Source organism: Equus przewalskii, chromosome 6 (assembly GCF_037783145.1).
Source record: "Equus przewalskii isolate Varuska chromosome 6, EquPr2, whole genome shotgun sequence".
Taxonomy (NCBI): Eukaryota; Metazoa; Chordata; class Mammalia; order Perissodactyla; family Equidae; genus Equus; species Equus przewalskii.
Genome location: NC_091836.1, coordinates 50,827,990 through 50,853,379, shown reverse-complemented (window position 1 = coordinate 50,853,379; position 25,390 = coordinate 50,827,990). Strand labels below are relative to the sequence as shown.

The following is a 25,390-nucleotide window of genomic DNA, read 5'->3' as shown; positions in this document are numbered from 1 at the left end:
CAACAAACATTCACTATCTTACAGTTTTGGGAATCAGAAGATTACAATGTATCAGCAGAGCTACTTTCCTTCTGGAGACTCTAGAGGAAAATCTGTTTCTTTGCCATTTCCAAATTCTATAGTGTCCCTGCATTCTTGGCTCGTGGTCACCTTCTCCATCTTTAAAGTCAACAGAATAGCATCTTCAAATCTGTCTCTAGCCCTCCTGGCTTCCGTTAATAAGGACAATTATGATTACATTGAGTCCACCCAGATAATTCAGGATAAATTTCCCATCTCAACCTCTTTACACCTGCGAAGTACCTTTCACTATCTAAGACATCATCTTCACACATTCCAGAGATCGGTACACGGACATCTTCGGGAAGCTGTTATTCAGCTTGCCTGGGTGATGTGTGCCTGGAGCATCTCCCTATAGTTTCTGGGGAAAAGTCAGTCTAGGAGAAAGAGTCAGGGTCACCAGGGGTTTCCATGATGATATCTGAAAGAACCAGTGTGTCATAGTAAAGGGTGGATGTGGCGTGCAGGAGGGGAGGTGGAAACAGAAGAGGGGAAACTTTTATTAGACCAGGTACAAGGGACACAATGAAGTGTCTCTCTAAGCGTCTCCAGACTAAAGCATCAGCATCCCCTGGAACCTTGTTAGACTTGGGAATTTGTGTCCTTCATCCCAGATGTACTGAATCAGAAAGTCCAGGGTAAAGCCCTGCCATTTGTGTGTATGCATCTTATTAGTGCATAAGGTGGATCCAGGTGAATCTTATGCAAGGCTAAAATTTGAAAACAACTGCCCTAGGAGATTTGTTGAAATGGATGATGAAGGACCCACATGGTGCTGAATCTTCAAAGATCTGAGGGCTCACCACCTTCAAATTCTTATCTACTAAAAACGATATATTTGTCTTTGATTCACAATGCTTACATCCCATTTCTATTTTCATCCTATGAATTGTTTTCAATTATTAGAATAATATTAAATACTTATGGTTCACAGCAGCAATTCTTGCATGCTCATTGTCATTCTTAATGCTTCCGTGTTCAAGAGAAAGTATCTTTCACTGAAAAATGCACAGTATTTCTTGTTTGAAAGATATATTCCTATTGTCCTACTTTGAGAGGCTGCATCCCCTTGCCCCAGACACGTACACCCCACCATTTGCAGCAATGGCTGTTAAAAATTATCTACGTTTTGATTCCTATTGGGCTTGCCAACTTTTATATAGATCTTTTTATTCAATAAATGAATGTCAAATGATTTCCTAAATTTGAAGCACATTAAATTCCTGGGATAAGTATTATTGATCCGTGGTGTATTGTTCATTAACATACCAATCAAGCCTGCCTTTAAACAAATAATTAAGTAAAAACCAAACTTGAGATGAGATTGGTGGTTGCCAGAGGGAGTGCAAATGGTTGAAGGTGGTCAAAAGGTACAAACTTCCAGTTATAAAATAAGTAAATCATGGGATGTAATGTACAGAATAGTGACTATAGTTAACAATACTTTATTGTATATTTGTAAGTTGAGTAGATCTTAAATATTCTCATCACAAGAAAAAATTTGTAACTACACATGGTGATGGACATTAACTAGATTTATTGTGGTGATAATTTACCAACATGTACAAATATTGTAACCGAAAGTTCGGTCTCTGAACCCAATGCCAATCCAAATAATGAGAACAGAGTCGTGAGTGGAAGAGGAAAGGTTTTTACCATGCCAGGCACAGGGAGCAAAGCAAGGGCTCATGCCTCAAAAATTGCTAGCTCCCCGATGAGGAATGGGTAGGGATTTTTATTTGGGGTTTTAGGTAGGGGAGGGGGAACATGCAGCTTGTGCAGGTCGGCGCTCTTCCACCAGCCTGCGTTTGGCCTTGAGAGGCTGCTTGCAGCGAGGCGGGGGGAGGGTGAGATAGGAGGATGGCAGGTGCGCGTCCTTCGCCTGTCTCGTCTTCCTGTTTGAGGTGGGTTCCAGCGCCAGGAGTGAGGAGTTGAGGTCTGGGGAGCCTCCGGCTCCTTGATATTCTTGAGACAGCGGCTTTCCTGGCAGACTTCAAGGACACATGATCAGCTAAACTTTAGTGTGCCTCCAACACCAGGCCGCCTGGGCTTTTAACGATTTGCAACTCCCATTTAGTTGTAAAGCTCAAGGAGTCCAAGTTTAAAGAAACAGGTATTTACATATGAGTGGAGCTAGAGAAGCAGGAAAGGGGGTGGTGGGTTTTAGTTTTAACCCCATGTACGCTGGGTTCAATGTGGGGGACTGATATCAGGGCTGATGTTAAGAGCCTGTAACAATATCACATCATTCTGTTGTACAGCTGAAACTAATATGAAGTTCTATGTCAATTATGTCTCAATTTTAAAAAAGTTGATTCACATGTCCCAAGGGATGGACTCTAGTGACTGCTGTGCTGTATCGCTCAGATCCTCCTTCAGGATTAAGGACTTATTCTTCTTCCAGGTGCGGGGAGTGCAGCCATCCGACAGCCCTCGGCCCTCAGCCTTCTTTGTGAATTGCCCTCGGCTAAAGGAACCTGCCTCACTTAGGCTCACACCACTCAGAACTCTTGCCATGAAAGCATGACTGACCAACAGCCATCTGCATCCACCCCTGTGTGTGCTGAGGTTGCTCCTGGGCTGCTCCCAGCCAGCGACTGAGCACAGCAGGGAACCAGTGCATGCCCATCACCATGATCACACGACATTGATGATCAGGTAAATTACACCTGCCAGGACAGTGACTCCTCTTCTTGGCATGAGGGACCTGCAGTGCCAGGCTACAGCACAGCTTGAAATTTAATGGGGCTTTCCCCACATCTCTGGAAGTGTTACCCCTTTAGTAGTCAAGACCTCTAAACACGCAGAGGCAAGAGGTGTGGAGACCTGAAGCAAAAACTCTCCAAGCGGCTCACTGGGAGGGATTATTAGATGAGGCTGTTCCTAATTTCCAATCCTTGATTTCTAGACCCACGTATCCTCTAAATTGGAGACACAGCACATTATGATTGTCATTGATTTAGAGTGTATACTACATCCTACAAATTGCATAGTCAGCATTTCCTTTGTGATCACATGCCTACACTAAATATGGCCATTCTCCTTGAAATTAATCATCTTCCAGAATCTTCTATTGTTTTTTTAACTGTCCCATACATGATATTCCTTTTAGGCTGTTTCTCCTCTGTCCTCCCCTTCTTTAACAAACTTTATATATGATTTATATTTGCCACCTATGTTTCCTCAATACTCACTCTTCAACCCACTCTGCCTGGAATGTTTTTTCCCCGGCCCCTCTATTTAGAGGTATTAAATGGAGCCCTCCCAAATATCAACAGAGACCTCCAAATCACCCGCAAATGTCAAGGGATATTTTCCATCTTCATTTGGCTAATTCTTTAAATAAAAGGAAAACTATTAATCACCCTGCTTTTTTCCAGAAAGGATCTCTTTGCCTCCATGACACTCTGGACAACAATTGATCCCTGAAATCAACAAAGATATTCCAAGGGGAAAACATCACAGAGAAGTGGTTCCTGGGGGTTTTCCTGTAAAAATTAAACTTTCCTTAGGGGACAACTTGTCATTTTAAGTCAAACCAAAGAAAGAATTTTTCCTTTAAGAAAATACCTTCTTCTTCCCCCACTGTTTGACAAGATTGGCTGAAAATTTTGTTCTTTTATATTTGTACCCCAAAGTAGCTGAATTATTTGCAAAGTGGAAAGCCAATAGAACAATTTCTTTAATGAGGAGTTCTAATAACTCAAGCCTTAAGATGATAATAGCATGTCCCTTTTGCCCTTTTGCCCTTTTCCTATAATTCTCTGATTTCTGCCTAGTGAAAATACAACTGTGGTTCCCAGGGGCAGACCTCAACGAACAGAAATCTTCAGCGAACAGAAATCTTCAGCGATAACCGTCAGAAAGGCTTATTGTGTCTCAGCGAGGGCTGGTGGAGGAAGAAGGAAAAGAGGAGCATGGGTCCTCGGCTCTAACTTCAGAATAATGAGATGGGACAGTGCCATAATTATTTAGTCTACAAAGGTGAAGTCTCTGTACTTTGAAGGTACTTTAGTTTCTACAGAAACCAGTCTTTTCCGGCTCTCGTTCTGTTTTCTTCTACCTCTTTTTGGACTCTAGAGCCTCTCTCCAATGAAAGTTATTTCCGGGAGAGGCTTCACCTCTTCTCCACTCTTTCTCATGATTGTAGGCTCCTGTTGGCTTTCCTGTGTCCAATCATTTATTCATTAACTACTCACTGCAGATCTGTGATGCACGCAGTACCGTCTATTTCGTTCCTCATGTTATTGGATTTGTGTATTATATTCCCTCTTTTTGCAGCAGATTCGACTTGCTGATAGCATTTAGTGGTTCTGTATTGATTGCTGCTGTTTCACCTTAGTGTCCACAACATCTGCAAATAATAGATTTATTTCTGATGTTCAGTATTCCCCCCAATTTCCTTTATCATTTTACCAATCTCTTTAAATATTGAAGAAACTATCAAGTGATTGAAGCTGGAATAGACTGCTTTGGTCTGTTCATGAATTTAACACAAATATTTCAGTGTTGTAATGTAGAATATCCTTTATTCTTTATTGGGTTTAGAAAATGTCCTTAGTTTCCTCATTTAGTGAAAGGCTTTGTCCTGGCTGCTAACCACTCTAATGGCTGTTACATTTTCTCAAATGCATATTGTAATTGTGGTTATGATTTCTCTTCACCGACCTATTTTTGTGATGCATTATATTAATAAACATCACAGTATTAAACCAGCTTTCCATTCCTAGAATATGTATTACTAATTCTTGGTGTATTATTCTCTTAAAATTGATATGAGTACATTTTATTTGTTTACTATTCAATTTTGTGTCTATATTAGGGTATGTGTGAGCTTGAAGATTTCTTGTTTGTGTTATAGTTAATGCATTGGGTCTCAATCTTTATTTTATATCTGACATTTGTATTTGTTGAGCACCTACTATGTGCCAGGGACCATGTAAGTCCCTAGACAGACAATGATGAGCAAAAACAGTCACATCCTCTGACCCACAAATAAATATAAAATTACTAATGTGAGAGGCACATCAAGGAATAATACAGGATGCTGGGCTTGTGGGCCTCACCCACTCTGTCCTCCTGACCCTCACTCTCTGTTCTCCATCTCACTGGTCTCTCAAATCCTTCCATTCTCCAGCTCACCCACCCTCAGGGCAACCTTAGTTCTGTCCCCTTGGCCCAATATGCTAGCCCTTCCTTTATTTCCCCTGGTTAACATAGTCCATCCTTCTCACAGCTCAAATATTTACATTTCAGAGAAGACTTTTCTATCTACCTCCCAGTCAAAATTCATCTTCAATGATTTTTCTCTTTAATTAATTTTCTCTAACATTAATAACACTGATGCTTTTTAAGTTAGACAATGTAGGCATTTATTTTAAATTTTCCTTCCAACTTTTAGGATAATTTCATTTATAGAAGCATTGAATATTTTTTATCAAATCTATCAATCATGTTTTTTGCAATTCATTCCATTGTTTTTTAATACAACACATTCCCACTTCAGAGCACGTACACACTCTCACACACGCTTTGTACTTTATTTGAATGGTTTTGTGATTTCTTTCCCTCCTCTTATCTATGTAGGCCACGTGCTTTTGCCTCTTCTTGGAAGAATCCACCTGGCAGACAGTTTCTGAAACGTGGAGACATAGGGATCCTCATGAATTGCAAGTGCTGCATGGTGGTCAAAAGAGTTAACAGACATGTTGTGTTTATAATGATCAGAATTCCATCATTAATGACTCTCTTAATTAAAGGAAATTTGATAATGACAGCCATGCAAGACAGATTTATTGTGACATTAAGAACAAACATCACATTTACCAAGCATCCACTGTACATCACAAGAAAAATTACGTGCATCATCTCACTTAATTTACTCATCAGTCTTACAGTGGGGAGAATATTGACTACTCTCATTGGAGAGGTGAGGTATCTGCAGCTAAGAGAGATTAAATAAATTTGTCAAGGTCACGCAGATAGTAATTGGGTGGAACAAAATTCTATTCTAGGAAGTCTGACTCAAGATTCCATTTTCTAAATCAAAGCTCTCCTCCTCCTCCTCGGTCTCTCAGATGATACTAAATTGCAGCCTCTCTTCTTTTGACTCTTCCTGTCTGTGTGCCTGGTCACTGTCCTCAGGACCCAGCTCATCATCCTGGCCACCAGCTCTGATCCCTGCCTCCACACACCCAAGTGAGTCTTCCTCTCCAACCTGTTAGAGACGAGTTGATATTTGCTTCATCTCCAACCCCATCCTGAAGATGCTCGTGAGCCTCCAGACACAAAGACATCTCCTATATATGATGTCTTGCTCAGGTGATTTTTAATGGTTCTTGCAGGAATGGATGATTTCCTCCTGACTGTGATGGCCAATGACTGGTTTGTGGCCATCTGCCACCCCCTGCACTACGTGGTCTCATGAACACATGCCTCTGTGGCCTCCCGGTTCTGATGTGCTGGGATAATTTTATCTATCTCCCTGCTTCATATTCTGTTGAGCTGGCTGACTTTCTATGTAGGCACTGAAATGCCACATTTCTTCTGTGAACTGGCTCAGGTTCTCAAGGTGGCCTGCTCTGACACCCTCAATAACATCATCTTGTATGTGGCAACTGCCCTCCTGTGTGCATTTCCCCTCACTGGAATCCTCTTCTCTTACTCTCAGATTGTCTCCTCCTTAATGAAGATGGCTTCTGCTGAGGGGCAATATAAAGCATTTTCCACCTGTGGGTCTCACCTCTCTGCGGTCTCCTTGTTCTATGGGACAAGCCTGGGGGTCCACCTCAGCTCTGCCGTGACCCATTCTTCCCAGAGAAACTCAATCGCCTCAGTGACGTATGCTGCGCTCCTCCCATTCTGCACCCCTTCCCCTACAGCCTGAGGAACAAGAATATGAAGGGGGCCTTGGGAAGGGTCCTCAGCCAAGCAGCCCCTTGTCCATGATGGGTCACTCTCCTCAGAACTCAGTGGACACTGTGAGCCCCAAAGACAATTATTGAAAATTTAAATCTCCTGGTTCTTTTTCTCCCCTAAAAGCCATGCTTGATTTCTTCAATTCCCAAAGCACCTAGGATTCACTTTTATTTATTTTTGTATTAGTTTCTCCTCAACAACCTCCTGAGTTATTCTTTTGTGACTTTTCTTCCCTATATGCTCTTTATATAGTTCCATGTTGGGTCAGCTTTCTTGCAGCCATTCTAGAGATTTCTAACTTGAGATTTAAAGCACTTATCATATCAAGTGCTGATGCGGTTTCCCCAAAATTATCCTTTCCAGTGTTGCAGTCCTTCATGTTCATTTGTTTGTGTGCTTGTTCTCCCCAGAAGAAATGGAATGAAAATCATACAGTAGTCACAACAAAATACTACATCAGGACTGTGCCTGCTTCTTCACTTGTATGACTTTATTTCAACTTGAAAACCTGTCTTTGAGATATTTTGTCTCATTTATCCCACTTTTCAACAGAAGAGACAGACTGAGTTGGGCAGCTGATGCTCACTTTGCCATCCTACTTTTCCTGGGGACAGTAATGCCATTTTCAACTTCCAAGTAGAAATACAGATTTAAAAACTGTTTCATCCAGATGATTTGCAGTAATACAATACCTAGAATGAGTCTGAGATGTTGCTTCATTCTTTGTGATCCTGCCCCCCTTCATTCCTTTCTTGCTTACCTTCATTTGGCCTTAATTTCCCATCATTGTAATTTTGAGATACACCCTCTAAGATCCTAAAGCATTTAGTAGTGAATATAGTAGAATCAGAGTTGTTTTGTCATGTGGTCTTTTTTTCTGGGACTCTCTGAAGCGCCATCAGGAATCATAGCTGCACAGGTGCGGAGGTGTTGAGAACTTAACTAACTTTTTGAGAAGAACGTTGATAGAATTGAGTCTGCAGGGAAGGATGGAGTAGCAGCTGCCGTCAACTTTCATCTTACGTCCCCTGGGATCCTCTCACCACCTCCATTGCATGACTGCCAACGGCCGGCACCAGCTGAAACCTACTTTGCCCAATATGCAGTGGCAGAAGCGACAGGGAATTATGCCCATCAGAGACAGCCCTTGAAGGGGAGGTGTGAGGTATGCCATCTCCTTCACCCTTTACCTGGGATAATGTTTTTCCTCCCTAAAGCCCCAGTTCATGGTTGTATATCCTAGTTCTAAGTTGTTCTGGTTCTTCTCTGTGAGCCACCACCACAGCTTGGCAACTGACAGACAAGTGGTGTGGTTCCACAGCTAGGAAGCAAACGCAGGTCGCTGAAGTAGTAAGTGCTAAACTTTAACCACTAGGCCATCAGGGCTGGCTCTAGCTGGGATAATTTTGAGGTTTGGATTTTGTATTATTTTCCAGAATTTCCCCACAGGATTAAAACTCTGCTCAATCACAATGTTAGCTGACTTAACGCAAGCTTTATTGGATATATTTTCTTCCCTGTGTCCACTTCTCCTGTCTCCCATCCATTCATTTCTCTTTCCACTAAAATGCTTGTACATGAATCCTTGACTTAGTGTCTGCATCTGCAGGAAACAAAACTAACACAGGTAATAAGACTGTGATATATCAAGACAATATCACAAATGGGTTTAGGGACATTGAGAGAAAAAAAGAAAGTAATTATTGGAGACATAGTAGGAATTGCAAAATTACTCAAAAATTATAATTTGTTAGAAATGAAAGACATTTGATGTGGCTTCAATTCACTTTGATTCTATTAAGTTTAATCCAACGTGCATTTGTTGTGTACTGTGTACAAACTGAGGGGACCAGAGAGATGCAGGTGATTGATTGCAATACAGAAGAGGGGGTATACTAACATTGGTGTATAATGCATCTTGTGGAAAACAAAGGTTAAATTTTTCAACTTACCTTGGGTAATTCCAGGAAAATCTCTTTAGGCATTTATTTTTTAACATTTTTATTGTGGTGTAATTTTCATACATGAAATTCACCCGTGATTATGTAAATTTCAGTAAATTTATAGAGTTATGCCATTATTACACAATCTAGTTTTAGAACATTCTTATCACCTCGACAAGTAACTTCGTGTCCCTTTGCAGTTAATTCCCACTTTTACCTCAGCCCAAAAAACCACCTATCAGTTTCTGCCTCTATAAATTTACCTTTTCTAGAGATTTTATATAAATGGAATCACACAATATGAGGTCTTTCGTATCTGGATTCTGCTACTTAGCATATATTTGAGGCTCATCCATGTGTAACAATGTGTCAATATATTGTTCCTTTTAATTGCAGATTAGTATTCTATTGTATGTATATACCACATCTTGCTAATCCAATTACCAGCTGATGGACATTTGGATATTTCCAGTTTGGGGCTATTATAAATAGTGCTTCTATGAACATGTGTGCACGCTATTAACTATAATAGAGAATACCCTCCAGAAAAGCTATCAGACATAAGAGAGAAGAGAAGCCTGCCCTGAAAAGGCGCACACAGAAATTCACCCATTTCGGAAAGGAAGCTAAAATCTCCAGAAAGAAGGTACACAGTCCTTTGGCAAAAAGAGACTCACCTGATAGGTCCTAGGCGCATCTCTGTGAGAAACTCTCTAGAGTGACTTTCCCTCTCCAGGGACTAAGACACTAGCAGTAGCCATTATCGTGACCTACGATAAGCATGCTGACACGGACGCTGCAGAGGCCGTTGGAGTTCCTCCCCTGGCCTGTGACTGCAGAAGTCTGCCCCACTCAGTAGAGCACTTATTCAACCTAGCTCATCCAGGTCAGGCAGCTGCCTGCATAGGTGGAGTGCCTGGAAGCTCTGCAGCTGGGCAAGTGGGTCCACGCCTGCAGGGCTGGGCGTGTGCGAAGAGCAGGCCTGCACTGGTGAAGTGTGTGGGTGTACAGAGTTCACTGACCTCCCCGCCTTCCAGGGACACTGGGATCTGGGGCCTGTGAGAAAGAATGTGTCTGGGCTCGGGGCCAAAGATGGCCACTTCGACCCTGACCCCAAGGCACAAGTTACTAAGACAATGTCCTGCGTCATGTTCCTTGTCTGGGCTGGCCACCCCGAAGGGCACCTGACCGGACTATAGAAACATCCCATCCGTGGGAACAAAAAGAAATAACTCAAAGTATCTAAATGTCTGAAACCCTGAGTCAGAACCCAGAAAACATTAGAATAAAAGGGACTCACAAGCATAGAACAATTGAGAGTCTCACTGAGGAGAGGATGCTGTGCCTCAGACCCGGACAATCGGCACTCCCACCTGTCTTACAAACTATTGGGACTTCCCCGTCTGATTGCGGTGTGGACGTTGTAAGTACTGATTTGTTGTTTGCTTCCCCACTCCTTGTTCTGGTCTCCTCTATCAATAACCTCTGATTGCTTAAACAACCAAGTAGCCTTGGCGGTACCTGTCATTCCTTGCCCTTTGTGGCTGCGGACAACAGTGCGGCCTCCGCATGAGGGCAAGTGGGTCTGCTTCAGTGGGTCTTGGCGCACACATGGGGCAGGACTGTAACAGCAGGATGTGTGGCCCCGTGGGCAGTGGGGCTTGTCAGCTGCAGTAGACTTGTTCTCAGGCAGCCACATAAGGGATCAGCACCATCTTCTACAGCCTGAAACAACTGGGTGCTGCCCCACCCACCTGCACTCCTGACAGAACTGACAATAGTCTTATGGGCCAGAGGCCTACAGCAATTATAAGCCCCTGAGCCTAGCAACTAGGCACACTGGGGACCTACTCATTTAGCAGAAAAACTGAAATAGGAATGTGCTATTAGACCTTGCAGCCAACTGTGCTGGGGCTCCTCTCACTTGATAGTGACTGAAAGGACCATAACAGCCACATGCAGCTGAACATTACAACCAGCCAGGCAGGAAGACAGCCTAGCCTCCCCAGGCACTGCAGCAAGAACAACCCTGACATAAGAGAAGGACACACGTAGCCCACACAGGGGACACTCCTGGAATATTCGGACCTGGTGATGAGAGGGAAGCACAGTGCTAGGCCTCATGAGGCATCTCTTACATAAGGCTACCTCTGCAAGGTCAGGAGACATAGCTGACCTACCTAATACATAGATATAAGCACAGAGAAAGAGGAAAAATGAGAAGAAAAAGGAATACATTCCAAGTAAAGGAACAGGACAAAACCCCAGAAAAAGAACTAAATGCAACAGAAACAAACAACCTACCTGAAAAGAGTTCAAACAAACAGTCATTAGGATGTTCACTAATCTTGGGAGAAGAATGGATGAACTCAGTGAGAACTTCAACAAAGAACTGGAAAATATAAAACAGAACCAATTAGAAATGAAGAACACAATACTGGAAATGAAAAATTCACTAGAGGGACTCAATAGCAGAGTAGAGGATGCAGAAGAACGGATCAGCAAGCTGGATGAAAGACTAGAGGAAATCACCCAAGCTGAACAGATAAAAGAAAGAAAGAATTAAAAAGAATAAGGACAGTCTAAGGGACCCCTGGGACAACATCAAGTGCACTAACATCCGTGTTACAGGTGTCCTAGAAGGAGAAGAGAGACAAATGGGCAGAGAATCTATTTGAAGAAATAACAGCTGAAAACTTTTATAATCTAAGGAAGGAAACAGATATTCAGGTACAGAAAGCACAAGAGGACCAAACAAGATAAACACAAAGAGGCTCACGCCAAGAAACATTTTATAGTTAGAATGTTGAGAATTAAACAGAGAGAATTCTAAAAGCCACAAGAGAAAGGCAAAAAGTTACATATAAAGGAAGCCCCATGAGGATATCAGCTGATTTCTCAGCAGAAACCCTACAGGTAGAAGCGTGTGGCAAAATATATTTAAAGTGCTGAAAGAAAAAGACCTACAGCCAAGAATATTCCAGCCAGCAACGATATCATTCAGAATGGAAGGAGAGATAAAGAGTTTCCCAGACAAGCAAAAACTAAAGGAGTTTATCACCAACGAACCAGTCTCAGAAGAAATGCTAAAGGGACTTATACAAGTGGAAAAGAGAAGACCACAAATAGGAGTAATAAAATTATCAAAAAAAGCCATGAAATCACTGGTAAAGGCAAATATACAATAAAGGTAGCAGATCAACCACCTATGACGTTAATATGAAGGTCAAAAGAAAAAAGTGCCTACATTATCTATTTCCATGATAAGAGGGTAATGGATAGAGATGCAAAAAAAAAAAAGAGATTAGACATGATATCAAAAACAAAATGTGAGAGGAGAGGAGAGGAGTAAAAGAGTGGGGCTTTTAGCAAGAGGTCAAACTAAAGAGCCCATCAATTCAATACAGATTGCTACATACATAGGTTATTATACATGAACCTCATGGTAATCACAAACCAGAAACCTAGAATAAATACACAAAAAATTAAGAGAAAGGAACCCAAACATAATACTAAAGAAAGCCAGCAAAGCACAAGGGAAGAGAGTAGGAGAAGAAGAAAGGAAGAGAGAAGAACTACTAAAATACCCAGAAAAAAGTAACAAAATTCCAATAAGTACATTCTTATCAATAGCTACTTTAAATGTCAATAGACTAAATGCTCCAATCAAAAGGCACAGGGTGGCTGACTGGATGAAAAAACAAGGCCCACATATGCTGCACACAAGAGACACACTTCAGACCTAAAGACACGCACAAACTGAAAGTCAACGGATGCAAAAAGATACTCCATGCAAATGGCAATGAAAAGAAAGCTGGGGTAGCAATATTTATCTCAGACAAAATAGACTTTAAAAAAAACTATAGCAAGGGACAAAGAAGGGCATTACATAATGATAAAGGGAACAATCCAACAAGAGGATATAACATTTGTAAATATCTATGCATCCAGCATAGGAGCAGCTAAATATGTAAAGCAAATACCAGCAGACATAAAAGGAGAAATAGACAGCAACACAACAGTAGGGGGCTTTAACACTTCACTTACACCAACGGATAGATCATCCAAAATGAAATCAATATGGAAACTTTGGCCTTAAGTGACACATCAGACTAGTTGGACTTAGTATATATATACTGAACATTCCATCCAAAAACCACAGAATACACATTCTTTTCAAATGCACGTGGAACGTTCTCCAGGACTAATCACATGTTAGGCCACAAAACAACTCTCAATAAATTTAAGAACACTGAATGAAATAATACCAACCATCTTTTCTGACCAGAATGGTATGAAACTAGATATCAACTACAAGAAGAAAATCGGAAAAGACACAAAAAGGTGGGGAGTAAACAAAATGCCACTGAAAAACGATTGGGTCAATGAAGAAATTAAAAAAAAATACCTGGAGACAAACGAAAATGAAAACATGACATGCCAAAATTTATGGGATGGAGCAAAAGCAGTTCCAAGAGCCAAGTTTATAGCAATACAGGCCTACCTCCACAAACAAAAAAATCTCAAATAAACAATGCAACAGTGCACCTGAAGGAACTGAAAAAAGAATGAGCAAAGCCAAAAGCAGAAGGAAAGAAATAGTAAAAATCAGAGCAGAAATAAATGCAACAGAGACTTAAATAAAAACAATAGAAAAAAAAATCAATGAAAGGAAGAGTTGGTTCCTTGAAAAGATAAACAAAACTGATAAGCGTTTAGCTAGACTCACCAAGATAAAAAGAGAGAAGGCTCAAATAAATAAAATCACAAATGAAAGAGGAAAAATTACAGTGGACACCTCAGAAATAGAAAAGATTACAAGAGAATACTATGAAAAGTCATATGCCGGCAAATTGGATAATCTAGAAGAAATGGGTAAATTCTTAGGATCATACAACCTTCCAAAAATGAATCAGGAAGAAATACAGAATTTCAATAGACCAACCACCAGTAAGGAGATTGAAACAGCAATCAAAAACCTCCCCAAAAATAAAAGTCCAGGACCAGATGGCTTCCCTGGCGAATTCTACCAAACATTCAAGGAAGGCTTAATATCTGCCCTTCTCAAACTCTTCTGAAAAACTGAAGAGGAGGGGAAGCTTCCTAACTCATTCTATGAAGCCAACATTATCCTGATACCAAAACCAGACAAGGGCAACACAAAAAAATGAAAATTACAGGCCAATATCACTAATGAACATCGATGCAAAAATCCTCAACAAAATACTAGCAAATTGAATACAACAATACAGTGAAAAGATCATACATCATGATGAAGCGGGATTTATTCCAGGGATGCAGGGATGGTTCAACATTTGCAAATCAATCAATGTGATACACCACATTAATAAAATAAAGAATAAAATCACATGATCATCTCAATAGATGCAGAGAAAGCATTTGACAAGATCCAACAGCCATTCATGATAAAAATCCTGAATAAAATGGGGATAGAAGGCAACCGTATTGTTTGCCTGTGTCCAGCAGGAGCTGCACCTGGCATGCAACTTGCTGCTAGGTTTTTCATCCCCTCCATACGCTATGAAATATAAAACCGCATGTGAGCACGGCACATCCCGATATTCTAACGTGCTTGATGCCATCACTGGAAGTTCCTGAAAACAGCCTTAGGATAGAGACACACAAACCATCACAACCTTGTTCCAATTTAGAGGTAAAAAATTCGTATACTTTTGACACTTGGGTAGCATGTATGGCCATAGACGTTGTCGCTGCTTAATGTCACTTCCAATGGGGCTTACAACAGTTTAATAAACTGAATCAATCTTAATGCTAAGTCCTGATCAGAAGTGGTCCGGGTACACTCATATTATATTTGTATTTGGAGAAAAGTGGGTTGTGACATGATTCTCTTGGATAGGTGGTTAGTCGTAACTCCTTTGTGTGCTGCAATGTATAACAGACTGGTCTTAGATGACATCATTGGTTATCTGCAATAAAACTTCAAGTCCTGCTGAAGCTTGTTCACAGTTGACTGAGCCCAAGTTTTGGGTGAGGTCAATCCTGCAGGTTGGCCTCATCCAGCTCCTGGGCCTCCTAGCAACAGCAATGCTAAATGCTGTATGAGGTAAAATGAACACATTTGCTCCCACACTCTGTTGACAGTGGATGACAGAGTGGTGTATTTATGTGAAAAATCGCTGGAAGTCAAGATGATGTCTTTCTATTTGTGGTGGTATCTTAAGGAAAAGGAATTCTTAATTTTTTCAAAGCCAGACTTATCCAACCTAACTGATGTCTGCACAAATTTTCTTCTACATTGTGGTTTAAATACATTCTGCTACCTTGTCTTTGATTTTCACATTGATGTGCTTAATCCATCTGGAATAGATTTTTATATATGGTGTTACTATGTCTAATAATTTCTCTTGCATGGATATGACTCTCTCTAGGGCTATTTATTGAAAAGATCATCTTTTCTTTTTTCTCTATGGCGCCTTTCTTGTCATTGATCAGATTGCATATACTCGTCTGTTTTTAACTATGGAGCACTGATTTCTCCAATGTTAAATCAACCTTGTAATTCTAGAAAAACCCAATTTGGACATAATGAATTATCTTTTTTAAAATGCCTGAATTATACTGACACTTTTGAGAAGTTTTTTTGCAGTTATTTTTGGGTAACTGGTGTCCAATTCTGTTATTCTATCATTGCCTGATTTTTTAATGAAAATAGGCCTATTTCTTCTTTTCTTAGTGTATACTCTTAGTTTGTGAATCTCTAAATAATTTTAGGGAAGAATTAGAATATCTCATGCATTGGACTTTTAATACATAAGGAAGGCCTTTCCTTGTGTTTCTCTTCAAAAATATTCAATATATTCTAATCTTCTTTAAAAATATTGTGTATTTTTGTTAGACTTATTTTTCAGCATTTTATAACTGCCTCGTTATTGTAACCAGTATTAATATTAGAATTTCTCTAATTTTTGTTGATGCATAAAGTGCAGTTGAATTTGTAACTAGCAGTCTTCCTAAATGTTTTTGTCAATTCAAATAACAGTATATTTAGTTTTCTCACCATAAGAAATCACGTCTGTAAATAATGACAGTTTTATTTTTCGGCTTTAATCCTTAGGACACATATATATAATTTTTTTTTCTGGCTTTGTGAGTCTGAATGAGACCTACAATACAACACTGACTAGAAGTAGCAAAAGCAGCAATCTTGTATTCTTCCCAGTTCTAATAGGATATGCTTTCCGAAACCTTAACATTCAAGATTATGTCCACCAATGTTGTACTATGACCATCAAATTTGCTAAGAGACTAGACAACTATAACTACTCTACTAAGAAAGGACAATCTGGGGCCAGCTCTGTGGCCGAGTGGTTAAGTTCACACAATCTGGCAACCCAGCGTTTTGCCGGTTTGGTTCCTGGGCACGGACCTAGCACCATTCATCAAGCCATGCTGAGGCGGCGTCCCACAGAGCACAACTAGGAGCATGTACAACTAGAATACACAACCATGTACTGGGAGACTTTGGGGAGAAGGAGGGAGAAAAAGATTGGCAACAGATGTTAGCTCACGGCCAATAAAAGAAAAAAAGGACAACCATCTAATGTGATGGGGTGCTAACTACTGCTACAATGGCGATCATATTACCACATATAGTGTATCAAATTAACATGTTACATGCCCTAAATTTACACGTTGTACGTTCAATAGTCCTTTTAATCAAAAAGATTGTTTCCAGGTTTTTTTCCTGTATCCACTCTATATATGGTTGTAGAATTTCCTAATATTTCACAGTTTGCGGGCTGAACGCCTACATACTTATTAAATGCCTTCCCTGCAGCATGAGATTGCATTTGTTCACTGATAAAATCCAAGCACCTGGAACGGCAGCTGCCCCTGATAAGTACCCAATAAATATTCAAATGAGTGGTGAATAAAAGGACTATTTAAAAAAGTGGTCATTATAACTACTAGTTTTCTATTAATCCAAGCTTGTATTCCTGAATAAACTCAACTTCTACATAGATGATCATTTTTTCTTATATATATACTTAGTTGGATTCTGTTTACTCGTATTTTATACAAGCATTTTAATGATATGGTTGAGTAACATTGACATGTAATTGTTTGTTCCTCATACTTTGTCCTGAGTGGCATTTAGATGTAGATTATGTCAGCCTCCTATATGACAACGGGAAGTACTCTCACCTAGTAAACTGTTTCCATAAGCTAAGACATATCCATTTCTTTGATGTAGGGTGCACCGAACTAGTAAAATTATCTAGATGTAGGGTAACTGTTCAGAGAGTTGTTTTTGGTACTTTCCTCCTCAAATGATATTAAGTATTGACTGAATTCCTTCTACGGTTATAGGACAGCTAAGCCTTCCAATTTCATCTTCAGCAGGCTGTGTATATACTTCTAGGCATTTTGCCCATTTTAAAATGCATAGTATGGACGTATTTGGTTAAATTTTTAATCTTTAATCCTTATAATTAAATCCTGGTTGGGACCATTTTTCATTCCAAATATAATTTCTTTCTGCATTCTCATTTTTTTCTTGCATTTATCTTAGCTAAAATTATTCAGGCACTGGGGGCCAGTCCCGCAGCCACGTGGTTAAATTTGTGTGCTCCACTTGAGCAGCCTGGGGGTCCCCGGTTCAGATCCGTGGCATGCAACATAGAACTAGAATGACCTACAGCTAGGATATACAACTATGTACTGGGGTTTGGAGGGGGAAAAAAAAAAGAGGAAGATTGGCAACAGATTAGCTCAGGGCCAATCTTCCTCACACAAAGCATACTTTAAAAAAATTGAAAAAATACAAAAATAGTCATTCAATTATTTCTTTCAAAGACTGCCTTGAATAATCTGCACCATCTCTGGCATGTTTCCTATTTCTTTAATATCTGTTATGTATTTATATACCTATATAACTGTGTTTTTGCTTTCTCAGTCTTTCTGCACCCTCCGTTTTCATTGTAGTAAAATCTCATAAAATCTGCCATCTTAGCCACTTTTAGGCGGACGTTTCAGTGGCACTAAGTACATGCACATTCTTCTGCTACCATCACCACCATCCATCTTCATAACACTTTCCATCTTGTTAAGCTCAAACTCTATACTTAACAAACATCAGGTCACTTTTGCCTCCCCAACTCCTGTCAACCACTATACTACTTTGTATATCTGTGATTTTAACTACTTTAAGTACTTCATATAAGCAGAGTCATAACAGTATTTGTTTCCCTATGATTTGCTCATTTCACTTAGCATAATGTACTCCTTCATTCGTGTTGTAGCATTTTGCAGGATTTTCTGCCTCTTCAAGGCTGAATAATATTCCCTTGTGTGTATATGTCACATTTTTCTTAGCCATTCGTCCATTGATGGACACTTGATTTGTTTCTACATTTTAACTATTGTGAATGTTGCTACAAATAAGGGTATACAAATATCTCTTCAAAACCCTGTTTTCAGGGGCTGCGTGGTGGTGTAGTGATGAAGTTCACATGCTTTGGCAGCCCGGGATTCACAGTTTCAGATCCCTGGCATGGACCGACACATCGCTCACCAAGCCATGCATGCCGTGGCAGCATCCCACATACAAATAACACAAAGACTGGCACAGATGTCGTGTTAGCTCAGTGACGACCTTCCTTAAACAAAGAGTCCTTCTCCCCAGGGATCCACAGGCCCCCATTTACGTGAGAAGTGGCAGAGTCGAGGAGGGATAGAAATAGTAAGGCAATTCTGGGCTGAGTGAAGAAAAGGCCAGAGATGCAGTCGTCCCCAAAAGAACAATGACAATGGGAAAGCCAATAGACAGCACCACTTGCAGCTAAGGGAAACTATGTGGAGAAAAGCCTTCTGGGATAGAAAAGGTTAATGTGAAGCCTGTATGATCCAGGCAAAGCTGGAGAACAATAATACCTGTTGTTTTGTCCACAGCAGGGCAATCACGTAATCTCCACCAGTGTGTCCCCTTAAGGAGGTGGCCAATTCTTTTTTTTTTTTTTGAGTATCTCAAGTACAATGTCCCACCCATTTTTTTTTTTTTTTTCCTGCTTTATCTCCCCAAATGCCCCCTGTACAGGTCCTTCTAGTTGTGGGAGGTGGCCAACTCTTATAAGACAGTGCTTTCAGTTCAGCTTTTGATGATATGGAGCACTTCTCCACAGGGGTGTACGTGTCCCTGTCACACACATCCTCTCACAAGAAGGGGAAGCTCTCCCACTTCTCAGGGGGACCTGTTCCTCTTGCACCTGGACCTGTTTAGAGGCTCCTCTGACTACAGACTTATTTCTAGGTCTGCTAGTGTGCTGCTCACAAGTTGAATAATGAGCATTAGTGCATTCATAAGTCCCAAGACACTCTGTAGGAGAGAAAGGGTGTTAATTCAGAGACAAATGAAAAATGTTAAAGGATTTTAGAGTAGCAAGTAAGATAAAATTAGTGGATTACATAACTTTCAATCATAAACAGTAAAATCACTTACATGAGAAAAAATAAGAGCAGAGATGGAAGAAAAATGAGTTAAGTACTGAAAAAACTTAGATGCTAGATGCAAATCAATTTATTAGTAATTACGTGACTAAATGTTCAAATTTCAATAAAAAAGATTTTTAAAAATTGTATTTCAAATACTTAGATATTTCAAAACTCCACACCAAGCATGTATAAAAGGAGACATTTAAGAATTAAGGGTACAGTAAGATTAAGAAATTAAGGGAAACCATGCTGATATAATATTGACGGGCCTCATTAATAAGTAGGACAGCGAAGATCCTTATTCCCTTCAACTCACTGGCATCTTGAGAAAACCTCTGGGGGAACAGATTTCATGACTAGATTGCAAATACCGTTATGTCTCCACACCCAGCCAGGACACCATCATTCCTCCTCTTCCGGAAAGCCTTCTATCAACATACCATTTTCATCACCAAAACTGTTGGACCTGTAGTTTATTTCCTTCTTCCAAGGTATTTAGTAATCTTGCCACTATTTCACTGAATATTGGCAGATGAACCAAGGCCCTTAAGTCAGAGACAAAAGATTTAATATACTCATGGAATAGTCAGCAGCATGAGCATCAGCATGTTTGTACTGGTTACTTTTGTCTCCAAGTCTCACAGGCGACACAAAGGGCCCACATGGACGTCTGCACATTGGGTTGTGTTACAGAAGAGTAATGCTGAGATTGTGGAACCTGGTTTATTTCAAATAGTAAGCAAGCCGGCTGTTCATCTCAATGGGAGAGATGACCTCATCTCTCATGGTTCCTCACTGCAAACACACCTCTGTCCTCAGCCTCTTCCTGCACAGGCTAAGGTTAAATGTCCTTCTCAGGTGCTAAGGTGCTTACTCTCCCACAGAAGTATGAAACCAGGATCTGTCCTAACAGCAGGCAAAATCTCATTTTTCTAAACTATTCCCTTACTTGCATTCTGACCTTTCATCCAAAAAGATCAGCTGTGAGAAGGACGAAAGAATTTTTAGACAATTTACAGAGACATTATATGCCCCACCCTGGCTGGCATGAGGCACTGTAGATGGACTCTATAAGTAGGGAACTGATTCAAGTGGTCATTATCTTCACAATTATAGACCAGGTCAACAATGACAAGAAAATACAGGTAACTCTAAATCTGGTAGTCCCACTTTTGGCCAGGCTGCAACCTGGAAGGTGTAGAAACTACACCAGCCAAGCATTGCTATCAGAGGAATGAAAGCTATATCATTCCTAAACATAGCTAGGGTTGAATGGCACTTGTCCAAAATAAATCTAAAGAGCTACCCTATGTGCTGGAGCTCTACACGTTTCTTACATTTAAATGCTACAGTCTGAGTTCTTACATGCTGGGCTGTAGCAAATTCTGATTGTTTTCCACATTGCGTGAGTTCTTTCATATATTCAAAACAAACATGGACCCTTCTAGGCTTCTCCACGTTCCTCATGTTCGTAGGCCTTCTCTCCATTCTGAGTTCATACATGTTTACTAGTCACTGAGGACCAAGTGAAGTCTTTCCTGCACTCCTTACATTGACAGGGTTTCCCTCCACTGTCAGTTCTTATATGTTGAATAAGTCCTGAGGAAACAGTGAAGTCTTTCCCACAGTGCTTACATTCATATGGTTTCTCTCCAGTGTAAGTTCACATATGGAAGCAAAATGTTGAGGAATAAAAATATGCTTTATATATACAACGAAAACTAGAAGGCTTTCTCGAAAGAAATTGATGACGACATAAAGAGATGGAAAGACACTCCATGCACATGGACTGGAAGAATAAACATAGTTAAAATGTCCATACTACTTAAAGCAATCTACAGATTCAACACTATCCCAATCAGAATCCCAATGACATTGTAGAAATTGAACAAAGAATCCTAAAACTCATATGGGGCAACAAAAGACCCCGAATTGCTAAAGCAATCCTGAGAAAGAAGAACAAAGCTGGAGGCATCACAATCCCTGACTTCAAAGCATACTACAAAGCTACAGTAATCAAAACAGCATGGTACTGGTACAAAAACAGGTGCACAGATCAATGGAATAGAATTGAAAGCCCAGAAATAGAACCACACATCTATGGACAGCTAATCTTTGACAAAGGAGCTGAGGGCACACAATGGAGAAAAGAAAGTATCTTCCACAAATGGTGCTGGGAAAACTGGAAAGCCACATGTAAAAGAATGAAAATTGACCATTCTTTTTCACCATTCACAAAAATAAACTCAAAATGGATCAAAGACCTAAAGATTAGGCCTGAAACAATAAGTCTTCTAAAAGAGAATACAGGCAGTACACTCTTTCACATCAGTATCAAAAGGATCTTTTCGGACACTATAACTCCTCAGACGAGGGAAACAATAGAAAGAATAAACAAATGGGACTTCATCAGACTAAAGAGCTTCTTCAAGGCAAGAGACAACAGGATTGAAACAAAAAAAACTCCACTAGTTGGGAAAAAATATTTACAAGTTATTTATCTGACAAAGGGTTAATCTCCATAATATATAAAGAACTCACACAGCTCAACAACAAAAAATCAAACAACCCAATCAAAAAATGGGCAGGGGACATGAACAGACATTTCTCCAAAGAAGATATAAGGATGGACAATAGACACATGAAAAGATGCTCATCATCACTGATGATCAGGGAAATGCAAATCAAAACTACACTAAGATATCACCTTATACCTGTTAGAATGGCAAAAATAACCAAAACAGAAGTGACAAATGTTGGAGAGGTTGTGGAGAAAAAGGAACCCTCATGCACTGCTGGTGGGAATGCAAACTGGTGCAGCCACTATGGAAAACAGTATGGAGATTCCTCAAAAAGTTAAAAATAGAAATACCTTATGACCCAGCCATCCCACTACTGCGTATCTATCCAAAGAACTTGAAGTCAGCAATTCCAAAAGTCCCATGCACCCCTATGTTCATTGCAGCATTATTTACAACAGCCAAGACGTGGAAGCAACCTAACTACCCATCAACTGATGACTGGATAAAAAAGATATGGTGTATATATACACAATGGAATACTACTCAGCCATAAAAAAAGATAAAATCGTCCCATTCACAACAACATGGATGGACCTTGAAGGTACTATGTTAAGTGAAATAAGCCAGACAGAGAGAGACGAACTCTGTATGACTCCACTCATAGGTAAGTTAAACAGAGACAAAGAGAACTGATTGGTGGTTACCAGGGGAAAGTGGGGGTGGGAGGAGGGCACAAAGGGTGAAGTGGTGCACCTTCAACATGACTAACAATAACGTACAACTGAAATTTCACAAGGTTGTAAACTATCATAATCTTAATAAAAAGTTAAAAAAATATATGCTTTATGATGTTTATCACACTCAAATGGCTGCTCTCCAGTGTGAGGTCTCAAATGTGTACTTAGATATGAGAAAGTAGTAAAGAATTTCCTATATTCATATTTAAAGTTTCCTCTCCAGTATGAACTCTTGCATGCCCAGTTATGCTTAAGGAAACACTGAAGGCTTCTCCACATTTCACACATTCACAGGATTTCTCTCCAGTGTGAATTCATTTATATGTAGTTAAGCCTGAATGCCCACTGGAAGCTTTGACATATTCATTGCATTCATAGGGTTTCTCACCAAAGTGAATTCGGCTATGGTCAGTTAAGGCTGAATGGCTACTGAAGGGTTCCCCGCATTTAGTGCATTTGTAGGGTTTCCCTCCAGTGTGCATTCGTCTGTGTTTAATTAAACTTCCCTTATAAAGGTAGGCTCTCCCACATTCGTTGCATTCATAGGATTTCTCACCAGTGTGAAATTGGTTATGGCTAGTTAAGATTAAATGGCTATTGAAAGTTTTCCCGCATTCAGTGCATTCATAGGGTTTCTCTCCAATGTGCGTTCGTTTGTGTTTAGTTAAGCTTGAATTGCAAATGTAGGCTTTCCCACATCTGTCACATTCATAGGGTTTCTCACCAGTGTGAATTCGGTTATGTCTAACTAAGACTGAACGGCTATAGAAAGCTTTCTCACATTCAGTGCATTCATAGGTTTTCCCTACAGTATGCATTCGTTTGTGTAAAGTTAAGCTTGAATTGTAAACGTAGGCTTTCGCACATTTGTTGCATTTATAGGGTTTCTCACCAGTGTGCATTCGGTTATGGCTAGTTAAGGCTGAAGGGCTACTGAAGGCTTTCCCGCATTCAGTGCATTCATAGGGTTTCCTTCCAGTGTGCGTTTGTTTGTGTCTAGTTAAACTTGAATTGTTAATGTAGGCTTTCCCACATTCGGTGCATTCATAGGGTTTCTCACCAGTGTGAATTTGGTTATGTCTAGTTAAGACTAAATGGCTACTGCAGGCTTTCCAGCATTCAGTGCCAAGTCTTCTGGAGTGAATAAAAGCTGTTCCACATTCCTTTCCTTCACAGAGTTTTTTTTCATTGTGACTTCCTAGTTGTGCCTGAAAGTAAAACTGATTAACACAGGCTTTCCCACTGTCACTGCATTTGAACCCTTTCTGTTCCATGCTAGTTTTGCAGGATACAATATCTGGAGTAAGGCTGATGGCCCTTCCCCCACATTGATTATCTTCATAAGTGTTTCTTCCATTTTGAGTTCTCCTGTGTGTCTTAAGACACGATTGTCCACTGAAGTCTTTTCCACGTTCCTTACACTCACAGAGTTCCCATCCAATGTGGCTTCTTTCCTGTTGATGAAGGTGGATTAAACAATTTCTCAGATCATTAATTCATCTTGCCCATCTCGAAACAGAAACATTATGACAATGCTGATTTGATTTGTACAATTTCCATTACATTTGTACAACTTCCTACCCTCTTGATTTCTTTCAAATTGAAATACGGAATCCTGGTCAAATGATGTGTGATCTATTATGATCTTAAGAGATTCCTATACAGTTTCACGGAATTGTTTAAAAAAATCAATGCCTAGTTATGTATGTGGGAATGAGAACTTGTGAGAATTGTGAAGTAATAAGGTTCAAGTTAGATCAAGTTAGACATTGTTCTCTCGGGTGAATGCCACTAATCTCAAATATCTCATTTGTGCGGATCTTCTACCAAATGAAATTCCAATCTTTAGTAAATGTGGAAATAAGAAATATCTTTGTTCAAACTTACTCATCTTACCATTTCTATCCTATTGGATGTTTTTTCCCCTAAAATATCCTGCAGAGGAATTGCCAAGTCTTTGGTTTTAAGATGCACTTCTGATTCTAAAGTAAAAGAGAGTAACAAATATAAAATTTACAAAAAGAAATGGTAGGATAAAGGAATTAAACTAAGATTCCTTTATATTATTTACAATTTAAACATGATGAAAAGAGCATGACAGATTTGAGCAGTTTCACTAGGTCAACAATTTAACAATGATAAGGATGTGGAGGCAAAACTGAGTAACTGATGGAAAAACAATTCTATGGTAATTAAACATGATGGGAAAAGAGAATATTATTCAGGGAAGGAAACTAAGCAAGCTCTAGACTAAGAGCATAAATCAAAATAATAAACTTGAAAGGAAAAACAGAATAGGTCATTTTGTGAGATCATAGGAAATTATGAGTAAATGTACAGAATACAAAGTTGAAAACGTCGTAAAGCATCAGACACGAATGACCTCAGCCTTCTGAGAGAAACTACATCTTAAGAAGTTTCTTCTTTATAATTCAAAACATAATGAAACATTCATTGACCAGAGAAGATCTTTACAATCACTCACCTTGGAAGACTCCTCCCTCCGCTGTCCTCAACTCTTCTTGTTCCAGCCAGGAGATCACACTGGGTTTCAACAACTGATAGCCTGTCCATGAGGAAAGAGATATTAATGGACAAGCCTCCTGTAAAAGATGACAAATACTTCCACAAATCAGGATCTATTTTTCTGTTGATTACACTAAAATTATTACCAATCAGATAAAAATGTAAACATCCTCTTTCTGTGCCCCAAAGATAGTTATTTCTGTCCCAA

General features: G+C 39.9%; 1 protein-coding gene across 12 annotated transcripts in view; it reads right to left on the bottom strand.

Annotated features, from left to right (window-relative positions):
• LOC103563666 (zinc finger protein 345-like) overlaps positions 1-25,390 on the bottom strand; it is a 40,284-nt gene that overhangs the window by 1,684 nt on the left and 13,210 nt on the right. For 4 of the 12 annotated variants that reach the window (XM_008539100.2, XM_008539101.2, XM_008539099.2 and 1 more), the window contains exons 4-6: positions 25,142-25,222; positions 24,553-24,638; positions 19,465-24,110 (exon numbers count right to left, since the gene is read on the bottom strand). In XM_008539100.2, the coding sequence (XP_008537322.1) occupies positions 22,971-24,110; positions 24,553-24,638; positions 25,142-25,222 (1,307 nt within the window). In that variant the 3' untranslated portion in view covers positions 19,465-22,970. Of the gene's footprint in view, positions 1-1,580; positions 2,052-5,407; positions 5,737-5,836; positions 8,597-11,225; positions 11,314-19,464; positions 24,111-24,552; positions 24,639-25,141; positions 25,223-25,390 lie in introns of those variants that run through there. The other 8 variants (XM_070625583.1, XM_070625584.1, XM_070625580.1 and 5 more) reach the window with 7 other exon arrangements.